The 12,711-nt window shown below is 47.7% G+C and overlaps 1 protein-coding gene across 1 annotated transcript in view; it reads left to right on the top strand.

Moving 5' to 3' along the window:
- Nucleotides 1-326: 326 nt before the first annotated feature.
- clmpb (CXADR like membrane protein b) overlaps nucleotides 327-12,711 on the top strand; it is a 65,866-nt gene continuing 53,481 nt past the window's right edge. Inside the window, exon 1 of the mRNA XM_027031386.2 lies at nucleotides 327-861. Within this exon, the coding sequence (XP_026887187.2) occupies nucleotides 831-861 (31 nt within the window). The 5' untranslated portion in view covers nucleotides 327-830. The remainder of the gene's footprint in view (nucleotides 862-12,711) is intronic.

The raw sequence follows: 12,711 nt of genomic DNA, 5'->3' as shown, positions 1-12,711 counted from the left end.
TCCCTGTGGGAGTAAGGCACCCTTTTGTAGAACAGCTATTTTTGAAATCGGAGAAACTACAAAACGACTGTTCATTTTAGGTTGCACGAATATGTTGTACGAATAGGTTGCACCAATATGATCACATTAAAATACCATGACAGCCAGTCAATATTTAATCAAACACTGAAAGTACATAAAGTATCTCCCTAAGTGACTCGAAACATAGCTACATAGTACAATAAATGACTAATATCAGTTAACTATTGGTATGTGGGCAGTGATTAAAATTCTGTCATGACGCACAAAGAAATCGCACTGTTTCCGGTTGCACTGTGACAGTCCGCAATCCGCGTCAGTCCTGAGCGGACCTCGGCACGGAATTGCGCTTGCCATTCGTCCTGGAAGGCAATGTGAGCACCTCGGACTCTAGAGGTCCCCATCCTTCAGCATCCACCTACCCCGCACTGCACATTCTCGCGCGTCGCACACGGACACGCAGAGGCACGAGACAGAGGAGAAGGCGCCGTGTCACGGAGTCAACGGGAACCTGATACACACGCGTCGTTTTGCAAGACCGAAAAGGGAACTTCGATTTCTTTACCGAGCAGATGGAAATGTCCCGGGGACACGGTTCCGTTCCTTAATCGGGGATTCGTCTTTCAGAATGTCTTGACATGCTGTCCTTGCGCGCGGGTCATAGATTCCTGTTCCCCTTTCTTCCGAAATAGTGTTTCTGTGCAGCTCCGTGGCGACTGATTGCTCGGGGCCACTTGCGTGAATTTGAGGGAGCCAGAGTGCATTGTTTCCAGCTCCTGCCTAAAGAACTTAGACCCCAGTCGCGTGCCGTGATGTCTGCGACATTCCGATCATTGTTTCTCGGTAAGTCGATTCTCCCAAATGTGTTTTGAAAGTATGCAAAAAAAATGCATACGTATATATTATCCTATTTGACGTATGAAAACCGTGGTAGCCCTTACGAAGGAAAATTATTGACCTAGGGCGAATGGCTTACCACAGATATTTCTAAGTTGAATTGATCTAACGTCATGTGGCAGCGGTTTTACTATCGGTGAATTTATTCAGTGTCATTGGATCTCAGTTGCGCTAGCTTTCATATTGTTTATAGCGAAAAACAAATAATTTGTCTTCATGGTGTCGATGCATCTCCAAATTTCACTTGAAAGTCTTCACGCAATTTAGATGGACGAGAGGCGAGTCGCGTACAGTTTATTAAAGAGGTTCCCCACACCCATACAAGGCGGCTGTTTTATAAATGAAATTAAATTCAAACCAGATGACTGTGTTTTCTGTGCTGGGCTGAGATGTAAACTGAACCCCAGCCCTGGCTGTGAGTAAAATAACTAAGCAGTTCAAGGGCTGGTGTAAGCGTTATACCTTTTATATGCCTTAAACTCTGTTTTGCTGAACGAACAAAGACGGGGCACGCCACCCAATCCGAGACTATTCATTTGTTGTGATAAGGGATGGAACAAAAAATAGATTCTCTTGTTACTTGTTCGTCAATGACGGGAAGCTCGAGTGGCCAGTGCGCAACCATGGAAAGTGACCGCCTGGTGCGGGGGATACGGGGCGCTCGCGTGTCCGCGCGTGCTGGGGTCACAGCTCAGAAGGAGGTTGCTAGACGAGTGACCAAGGCGACCGAGTGAGCTTTACCCTCTCCGTGGGGCACGTCTCGACGAGTTCCTCGGCGAGTCATACCTCCGGCTTGGTTTATTGTCGGTTTTCAAAAGCATCCTTCACTGTTTATGTATTTATGCGTCTATTTCTTTCTTTCTTTATTTGTTTATTGTTTATTTATTTATTTATTTGAGCTTGCTCGTGCCCCGGAATGTACTCTGCCCTGTAATCCTGTTTGTGTGTGCGGAGATGATGGATGCTTAGCTTGGCGCCTCTTACGGGACTTCGATCCCCGAAATGTATTACACAGTCTATTAACATTCCTCATGCGTTCTCCGTGGCGTGGCGCCCCGCGCTGAGAAGGTCAACGATGCTCAAACACCTCGGGGGAAAAAATGACTCTCACGACACGTAGCCTGTATCAGAGTCTTTTCGGAATGATTGAAACATCGTTTATTTTGCCCTCTCAGTAATGTAAGATATTACAAGTTTCCACCCCTTCTCTGCCTGGGAGTGTGGCATGTTAAGTTCTGAAGTTAGTCCGGTTACGCTCGGTGAGACTGCCGGGCCCGTACAATTGTCGTTATACAAACTGTATCACTAGTTATGTGTGTCGTGAGTGCCCGGTGTGTCAGGCTAGTGTGTAGGTTGACAGCGACCGACAGTGATTTGGAATACGAAAGTCTGTGTGAGAAACAATATTTGTTACAAAGTCTGGGATGTTTTAATCTATCTTTAAACTACTTAGCATTCACTTTAATAAAAGGCTCTAAACATAGACACAAACGAACAAAAAATAAACTCAGTTATAATCATTCATCATCTTTGCCCTTTAGGCTTCATTAATACTACATCCCGGTTTTAATTAGTTAATAAATTTGTTTATTTATGAATATATTTTTTGTGTGTGTAATGAAATGTCTGTTGTCTATTTAGCCTAGATTCAGAGACCATGGTAACGTCTGTGTGACTTAATGTGATATGTTGTAACGGTGGTGATGTTATTATGGCCATCATTAATGACGCTCTGCTACGCTGACTGTGGCTCCGAGACTGAAGGATCATGGGAAGGTGGCAGAAGGGTGTGTGCCGTGCACTTCAGAACGTGACTCACGACCCTGTTAACGCTAATCACCCGTACACGCTCATTCATGTGCACGGAAACAAATGTTAAAGCTTATTTGCCATTTCATTAATACACGATTTTTCCTAATGAGTAATTTTATTAGATAAGACATTAAAAAAAAACGTGAAAACGGGATTATGGATGTGTTCCTAAGAGCTTTCCTCTTGTATAATTAATCCAATCAATAGTCTGTAATAATGGTAATGTCTTCTTTATCTGATTGCAGTATTTAAGATGTCTAAGATTACGTTAATGTAGTCCTGTTATGCAAACCAGCATTTAGTGGTCTCGCGGCATGTCTTACGCTTTTCGTCCCAGTTTGCTTTGCAACGAGGGAAAAAAAAATCCTGATCTAAACCAGAGTGCAGTGTGGAAGTCTTAGCAGCCCAGTACGCCATGATGAATGACTCTCCCCTCATTCCTAACAGAGTGCCTGACATGAATGGAGAGTTTTAAATGAGTGCCTCGGCACTAATAACAGATTGTAATTCACTTGTCAGCACCGTAATGGATCAGTAATGAAACGCCATTTTACCTAGATGTTACACGATCTCTTTGCTCTCTCACTTCTTCAGTTCAAGCAGGGGTTTTTGAAAGTGTTCTCGACCAGGAGGGTTTAGCGGACCCTGCAACCTGTACCCCCAGGCAGCAACCGAGGTGGACGTTGCCGCTAGGTGTTCGAGTCAGGGCGACCGTCAGATCTGACAGCGGTGTGCAGTTGGTTAGGGAAACACAGCTTCTGGTCCTCAGCTATATTTAGCTGACAACCAGCAAAAGAAAGAAGATCTGAGCATCGTGGAGATGACAGGACGCTGCACACCCTGGGGTTACAAAGTAACGTTCTGGTGTATTTGTACCTGAATCAGTAAGCATGCACACGCACAAATGTTATTCAAAGTGTGACTTGTCACCGAGGTTTAAACTAGAAACATGACATGGGAAATATCAAATGTCCTAACACTGCTAGTGTTCAGCAAGTCTTTATTAGCTTCACTCTGGCTGTTTTTTTTACACAAGGTTAGCTTCACTCTAGCTGTTTTTTTTACACAAGGACAACACCTGTCTGTCTGTCTGTCTGTCTAGTTTGATGCCAGCTAGTCATTGAAAGGGAGTATAAGGATAAGGGGAACTGGTCAGCTGGTCGTTTACAGGCAGTATCTGTCCGGGTGAGGGCAGGCGTTACAATTTTGGCTGAAGTATTTTAGGATGAAGGGTTGGCTGAAGGTTTGTTTGCTGGCTCAGAAATGTTTAGCCCTGAATCATAAATAACACAAACTCCGTCCTGAGTTGGCTCGACCACCTGGCTGTAGAGTGACTCGGACATTCCTGAGGTTTTCTGTGATCTCCGTGTCCAGACTTCCTGTGCACAGGCCTTATAGTCAGCCGTGTCACCAACAACCCGGGACTCAGGAAATCTTTCAAACTTTCTCCAAAGAATAGTGCTGTTCTCTGAGCACCCTTCACCCTATATATTCTAATGACTGCACTGGTGTGGTCAATGCATCCAGAATCAGCAGTGTTACTAAATATGGATTCTGGCCTTGCTTTTAGTCGTCCTAGCGCCAGATCAGTAAGAACATATCGGCGTCTCTCAGTGACGGGCAGTGTCTTTGTCAGTGAGTGTCACTGAGAGCATCTCTGTGACAGGCAGGTTATCTGAAGCTCTAGTTATCCAGGCGCGCTGACGTGTACGACTCATTCCAAAAGAGTAGAGCTGTGCATCGACTTTCCCTGCAGATTTAAGGCAACCGTTAAAGAATACAGTTGAATACAGTCTGTTGCTGCTGTGTCGGGACATGCTAGTATCGGGACATGCTGTGCCGGGACATGCTATTAGTGACTTTGGGTTGGGTTTCTGGGAAGCTGATTTGTGACGTGACCTGTTAAAAAGCGACGTTACTGAGAAGAGTGTGCTGTGGTACTGAGCTACTAGTTCTGGTGTCCTCTTCATGTTCTGTAGCTCTTCCTTATGCATGGGATGCGCCAGTATTGCAGAAAACAGTTTATCTCTATTAAGTGGCAGTATAAATGTGTTGTGAAAGAGGTTGAAACTGAAAAGATGTTTTGTTTTTTGCATTACACTCATTGCTGTGTTTATGAAATAATTCCTTTAAAGATTTAACAGCACTGGCAACACCAGAAACCTCTGCCGTCAAAATGACAGCTTCCCCACTGACTAACATATTTCAGCTTCGTAGACATTTCATAATGTTTTAATTTATTCCTCTGAGCTGCTCTCACGTACTTATTTTTAGATGTTAGATAAATGTGAAGTGTAATTTTCCTCTAACCACCTAGTTCTTATTGTCATTCTTATGAACATAACTCTTTTGTGTGTGTGTGTGTGTGTGTGTGTGTGTGTTTGCACAATGGAAAATGAATAAAGTGTGCCTAAGAAATGCCAAAAACTCTCCAAAGTAAACCAGGAGATACGTCTAAGTTGCTTTTCAGCTATAAATCTTTGGCTTTTTTAGACTCGCATGGCGTAATGACTTCCAGATCGCCATGTAGCAGATGAACAGGAACTGCCTATTTTCCTTTGCAGCTAAACTTTGACAGATGTGGGTGAGGGGTTCAGGTTCGGTGTAACTCAGAGCAGATGTGCGGCCTGCTCTCGTTGCAGCAGAGCAGAGTTTCTTTCGTAAGTTCCTGGACATGTGTGGACCCCTCCCCCCAACCCCACGCACCAATGCAGTGCAGATTTCCAGGTTTATAAAGCCACATCCACCAGGTATTACGGGTTTGGCTGGTCGCTTCTGCTGTGTCTGTCTGAGAGTGACGGCAGGGAAGATCTGCGTTATTCGTCGCAGTAAATAGCCAGTGAACGATTAGAGACTTTGTTCTCCGCAGCGTCCCGCTCCCTGAAACCTCTTGTGCCTTCAGACAGTGTAAACAGTTTGATGAGGGTTCTCACCAAAGTGCTGCAACTTGCACAAAGGCTAACAAGGTCAGCGTCCGTAAACCACAGGCTCATTACAGAGTGCGCATGACACATTCCCCAGTTTCTTCTTGGTATGTGGATGATTGTGAGAGGGAGTTCAGACTGGCAAAACCTCTTCACTAAGACCAGTCCACACCTGGTGATGTCAGCACCTGGAGGCTCTAGTTGATATGATATGCTATATCATATGTAATTGATATGGCATGCTAATGCTAGAAATAGCTAACGAAAGCCTTAGGCATGTTGGGGGCAGCCAGAGGCAGGGGCGGTCTGCCCTCTGACCAGGCTGAAATGTTTCCAAATAAGTGTCCCATGGGTGTTTTGGTGAATCATATAAGGTATCAAATGTAGTCAAATAGCACACGGATTTTTAACCTTTAATATATTGCAAGGCATGTCACAGTCACAATGGCCACACAGTCATGCATATGCTGCCCGTGTCAGATTGGTAGTGCTGCTGTGACCCTGGGCGGGACAGCGCATGAGCAGTGGGCGGGACAGCGCATGAGCAGTGGGCGGGCACATGGGCAGTGGGCGGGCACATGAGCAGTGGGCGGGCACATGGGCAGTGGGCGGGCAAATGAGCAGTGGGCGGGCACATGGGCAGTGGGCGGGACAGCACATGAGCAGTGGGCGGGCACATGGGCAGTGGGCGGGCACATGGGCAGTGGCGGGCACATGAGCAGTGATCCATTAGTACAGAAGAGGCGGAGAATATGCAGATTAGAGAAAAATGACATTTAAATCTTTAAAAATCGGCATTAGAAAAATCTAGCAGCATGGCCAACCCAAGCAGCCCACTTGTAGCTGATGGTCTCCAGCATGAGAAGTACCTGAGATGCTATGAATAGCGTTGGTGTGTTTTTTTATTCGTGATGTGCGTTCTCAGGGTGGGAGTCGCAGGGCGGGTGATGGGTGGAGGCAGTGCTGCTGAAGAGATGGAGCGCTCGGTTCTGAACGCTCAGAACGCTGAGATCCCTAACATGACGTTTTCTGTCACCTCAGCCTCCCGCAATCTTAGCATGGGGTCACTGAGCCGTCACAGGATGATGGATTATCACCGTAATTGCACCTTAGCACAGCATGCGTCCTTACTGAGGGGGACTCAGAGCACGCACCAACACCCTAACACACACGTGCGTGCGCGCACACACACACACACACACACACACACACACACACACACACACACACACACACACAATCTATTTATTCAGCAGTGTTTTGCTGAGGTAAGACATAAACATAGTTCAAAACATCATCAAACACCTCACATCCAAGCACCCTTGGAGGCCATTTGCAGTGCTCATTCACTGCTGCGCGTTCCCATCCATCTTTCTGCATTGCGCACGTGGAGCTCCGTGCAGCCCTGCTGCGTTCCTGCTCGTCACACCACCTCCCAACGTCGGTCTGCGCGTCTGCTCTCTCCCGGTTGGCCGAGGAGTGTCCTCCCCCTCTCTTTCCTCCCTGTCGGCCTGCTCGGACACCCCTTGCGCCTGTCCATTGAAAGCGGTCAGTTAGGCGCACATCTGGGAGTCCGTGCGGTGTCGCCTCCCTCCAGTAACCGGCATCTCCAGGCACTGCGGCCCTGCTGCTGACTCCTACCGGTTGGGTGAAGCATCATGCTGCTCCTTCAGTCGTCTCCCTTCCAGTCTGACGGACGGCCCGCTGGACATCTAGGAGAGGTTCTGGAGCAAAAGTGTGGCTTTGTGGACGATAGAAATATCAGAACGCCCTGCTTACCAGAACATAGTATTAGCACGCGTACCACTGCATTAGTTGACCCGCCGTGATCTTTGTCAAAAGATACTCCTACGTGTGAAGTATTTTGCATGATGGGTTGAGGAACTGATTCTCTGTAGCCTTCAGCTACATCCAGAATAATTTTGTTCAAGTCAGCTCTGCGTTATGTTAAATTTAGCAGTTAGTTTGTTAGCAGACCCAGAGCAGTAGACTGGCAATTTTATGTGGCTTACTCTGTAATAGTTGTTGCATTCACTGGTTATTTTCTGCTCTCATTTTCAACATTTTAGTTCCCTAATGGATCTTTATGCATTTTTAATGCACAATGATCTTTTGTTGTTTTTGTTATTTCTTTCGCTGGCCAGTGGCTACAATCTTTTTTTTGCTCATCAAAACGTAATAAATGAACTAGTGCCTAGTGATTCAGAGATGCTTGCTTAATAAGATATTTAGCCCCCCTGTTAAGTGGTCTTATCTGGAAGCAGCCGGCTGATGAATGACTTAATTATTCAGTTCCGCTGATAGACGTTCGCTCGTGCCCAGAGCAGAGACGGTGTAAAACAGAGTATTACCATTCGATCACAACCACTAACTTCAAATAGCTCTCAAACAGGGCTGATTACAGCAAACCTTAACAGAGCAACCCCGCATAATAGGTGGTCCGGCCCTCTGCACAGGCCCCTGGAATAGTCACGTGTTCTGAGTACTCGTTCAGGCGCACAGCCGTCTCGCATGGCGCCACATGCTGCCCCGGCCAAAACGACTTTGTCTTTTCTGTTGTGTTCTCCTCCTTCCCCTGCTCTTTGTTCCGTCTGCCCACCCCCGGTTCTCCGGAAAGGGTTTCACAACAGATGGCTCCACCACCTTTGTTTTCTATGAGTCGTTAGACTTGAACCACTGCTGAGGTGGAGGCTTCCTCCACCCACCATGCCCATGCTAGATGTATGCCTTTGGCACATTACTCCATCACCTTTGGACACACACACACACACACACACACACCTTACCCCTCTCTTCCCTCCGATCTTTGGGCCATCATGTGGGTCCAGTGTGTCAGCTCCTGACACAGGCGGCGTAGGGAAGCACTCCCCATAGGAAGATGAGGTCATGCTGTGGATATCCTGCACGGTGCAGGATGGCACGCAGAGAGAGCCCAGCAGGTCCCAGGCGCCTCCGGGAGAAGCATGCATTCGTGCCACCCCTTCGTGGAGCAGATGCTGTCATGCTCACTCCTGTTGTGGTATCACAAGTACACTATGGTCTTTACAATGACTTAAACATCCTACAATATTTTTAGCACACTTAACAAGTTACTAGAAGCTCCATCTTTTTTGCCAAGCTGAATTGTTCAGGGGCTTTTATTCCTTTACTGTTCTGCTCTGTTTTAGAAGCAGTCCTCACTTGAAATTGAACCTCACGTGATTTCTCTGACTGTCATTTGAAGAGGGAGTAGAGAGAGTTGGTGTTTGGCAACATTTGCTGGCTTCGATTCAGAGCTGCTATGGACGAGATATCGGCTACGTCTGCAAAACCAAGTTTTTAGAATAATTAAACTGTGAGCGAGGATGACACCAGACCTTACACCCACTTTACTCTGCCAGTACACTTTGTCTGTGCAGGATATTGTGTATATATTATTTTATCTACCTTCATAATGCCGTTCAGTGTTGGTAAATCTCACTTGAACTATGGCATATTTAAGGGTATTCGTAACAAGGAGCTTTGGACTTTTATTTGCGTAAAGCAAGCTGCCTTGCTGGTTATTCCAAAAACAAGTGCATCCAGACGTCAAAAGGTCAGGCGCACTCGTAGCATGTTAACCTTTTCTCTCAGACACTCAGATACTGACAGTGAGAGGTGCCAAGCTTTCAGATCCTCTCTGGCCTCCGTGCTAATGAAGCAATTTGAGCCATCCTAGTATGCTGCAGGGAGCCCAGAGAAAAGAAGGAGGAGGAGAAGAAGATTGAGGAGGTAGAGGAGGAGGAGAAGATTGAGGAGGTGGAGGAGGAGGAGAAGGTGAAGGAGGTGGAGGGGGAGCAGAAGATTGAGAGGTAGAGGAGGAGGATAAGGTGAAGGAGGTAGAGGAGGAGCAGAAGATTGAGGAGGCAGAGAAGGAGGAGAAGGTGAAGGAGGTAGAGGAGGAGAAGAAGGTGAAGGAGCAAACAGGCGCCGTTCAGCGGACTGGGACCATGTGAGAAAGCGTCTGCACCAGCTACAGTCCTGAGCATGCTCAGTGACCCTCGGCTGATTCACCCAAACTCTACTCTCCAGTAAGCTCCATCGAGGAGCAGAATCTTTCCCTGTAACTAACAGAGTGAGCACTCGTTCAGGGTGATGGGAGTTGAGACGTTTTGCCCAGGTACATTGCCCAGCCCGCGCTGGCGAAGAGGTGCGCAGTCAGTGCGTACAGTGTTGCTCTCACGCCAGCTCTATGCTGTTCTCATGCTGTTTGCCTCTTCTGAGACGGCGGATACTACAGTACATCCTGCACGGGGGCTCACGCGGAGACAGGTCACGTGAGGATGGACCTGGCTCAGTCTGTTTACCGCTCTGTCTCTCTCTCTCTCTCTCTCTCTCTCTCACTGCATCTGTGATTCATTCATCCAGGCATGAGGCCCCGCCATGCTTCAGACACTGGCCTTCGTCACGGGTAAACACTCCCGTCCCACACGTCTGCTAAACCACAAAGAGGAGCTTTTAGTGTTTCAGTTCCCTCTTGAGAAAAGTCGTCCTCCCCACCCTCCAACCACGTCTCTCATATAGTCAGACCCATCGTGTCGCCGGGGAAGACACAGAGCAAAAGACGGAGAGAGCAAGGAAGGATGAAAGACAGAATAAAAGATAAAGAGGACAGTGCATCTACCACCCCCTGTGGGAAGGGAACACCATGTAATCCACGTGTCAAAGTTCACTGTTTACACCGCAGCCGGTGTAAACGGCTCTCTGGCCCAATGAAATTAGCCTGACATCAGGACGGGCTCCGCCCTCCACCGTGGAGCTGATGCTGGCCGGGGTATGGGCGTGTCGGGCTGACAGGCTGATGCGTTTAAGGCGTGCACAATTAAAATCAGGGTGCTGTCCGATAACCACGGGCCAAGCACCGATGGAAAGGGATTATGGGACACAACTGCCTATCTTCCAAAGTCAGGGTTTATCCAGAGGTTCTCTGTTTCTCTCCAGGAGGTAATGAATGACCGACAGGTCTTGACAGGCGGTCCGGAAGGCAGTCAGAGTTCCGACAGTCGCTCACAGGTGTGTGTGTGTGTGTGTGTGTAGCTGGAGATGGAAGATGGAAGATGGGATGACAGATCTGGAAAAAATCATCTGCCTGTCTTATTCTGATGCCTCAGCTGCAGATGGGACTCATCATAGAGACAATTTGTGTGAGTGTGTGTGTGTGTGTGTGTGTGTGTGTGTGTGTGTGTGTGTGTGTTTGAATGTCACATTCAATACTCTTTTACTTCACAGTTGATTTATATGTAATTTGTTTTTCCTCTGTGCAGACACGTATGTTTGTGTGTTTTCTTTGTCCGATTTGTGAGTGTGTTTCTGCATGTGTCACGATCAATAGGAAAACACTTCTGCCAGTGGAACCCCCGTGTCTTAGGGAAAAGCTGTGAGTAATTACTCTTTGCCTTTCCCACATTGTCCCTCATTGCTCTGGAGATGGAAATCTATCATGTTTTGATCATTGCATCTGGACCTGATCTGGATCAATACAGACCTGATCCTCCTTGTTCTTGACGGCGACACAGTTTTGCTTTCTCTTCCGGGTCATTGGAGGGCACAGTGTCTCGCAATAGCGCCCCTTTGATCTGAACTAGTAAACCCTCTGGTCAGTGGGAAGGAGACAGGGGGCAGCTCTGCCGCGTTCTTTCGCCCGGGCATCGTATGCGCGGACGTGCACTCCCACGTCTTTCTCACCAGCTACTTAGAAAAGACGTTACACTAAGTAGCAGGGCTTCTTCTCAAAGTGCGAGTGCCACGTCTGGAGCTGGCGGCCTCTTTCCCCTTGTTAGCAGGAGGCTATCGAGTGCTCTCACGATGGAGGAGCGTCAGGGCCTCACGCCGCATTCCTGTCCCTCACCGCGGGAGCCGGCTAACGAGCGCTCGGCTCGCCACCCCCACCCCATCCGCTCAGCAGCCAAGGAGACAACGCAGGAGAAGACAGATGACCTCGGCATCTTTTGTAGCCAACCTCTGTGTCAATAACAAGGGGCGGGGGAGCGCGAGGGAGCGCGAGGGCTGAGTATGGTGATGGCTAGCGTGCACACGCTGGCTGGTTTGTTTTAATGGAGATGACGGGAGGTCATTGGTGATAATGGTGCCCCCCCTCCCCCCCAACACACACACACACATACACACACACACTTAATCACCAACTATTGATTCCACACACACAAGGAGGCAAGGGCTCCCCAAACGGTTCTGGAGAGAAGGCATTTAACTGACAGGCGAACCATACCGCACATTACCGTTGGAATGCATCGGCACATCCAGGACTAATGACGTTCCATGTACATGACACTGCTCATGTTTCATTATCTTCCTCGTGATTTCTCTTTTTACCTCGTCAGCATTTGTCCCTTCATTTACCTGTATTTATTTATTTATTTATTTATTTATTTATTTATTTTTGCCACTGGCTGGAGTTCATCGCGAGTAATTTCGGGGGTCAGTCATATCCAATTGACTGAAGAAAGAAAAAGAAAAAAAAAAACACCTCATTAAGGGAATTCCTTTGAGTGAGTGTGTTTCAGACAGAGAGCCAGAAATAAATGAGGTCCAGTGAAGCTTGACCTTACTGGGCACCTTTAATGTCTGTCAGGGCTCAGCTGTGGACTGCCTGCAGGATAATACAAACACACAGCTTGACACCAAGAAGTGATGTAGTGAGAGGATGGCTGATTAAAATAGACACACACGAGCGCACGCGCACACACACACACACACACACATACACACATACACACATACACACACACACACACACACACACACACACATACACATACACACACACACACACACACACACACACACACATCCCATCAGTCATCACTCGGTCTGCAGTGCTTTTGTTTCACTTTGCCATTGTCCTGTTCAACATCACAACATGGGGCAAAAATTTCATGAGCTCATGTTTTCCTCAGTCAGGCTCTGGTGCGTCCCCCTCGTCGCTGGTCGTGTGTGGGGGAGGGGATGAGTGTGTGAGCAGACCCCTTCATCTCCACCCTGACCGTGTGCCTGGCACGGCACCGTCGACGCGGTGCGTAATGGA

The sequence above is a fragment of the Electrophorus electricus genome, chromosome 4 (assembly GCF_013358815.1).
Source record: "Electrophorus electricus isolate fEleEle1 chromosome 4, fEleEle1.pri, whole genome shotgun sequence".
Classification (NCBI taxonomy): domain Eukaryota; kingdom Metazoa; phylum Chordata; class Actinopteri; order Gymnotiformes; family Gymnotidae; genus Electrophorus; species Electrophorus electricus.
Note: the sequence above shows the minus strand (reverse complement) of the source record. Positions and strands in the feature narration are given on the sequence as shown.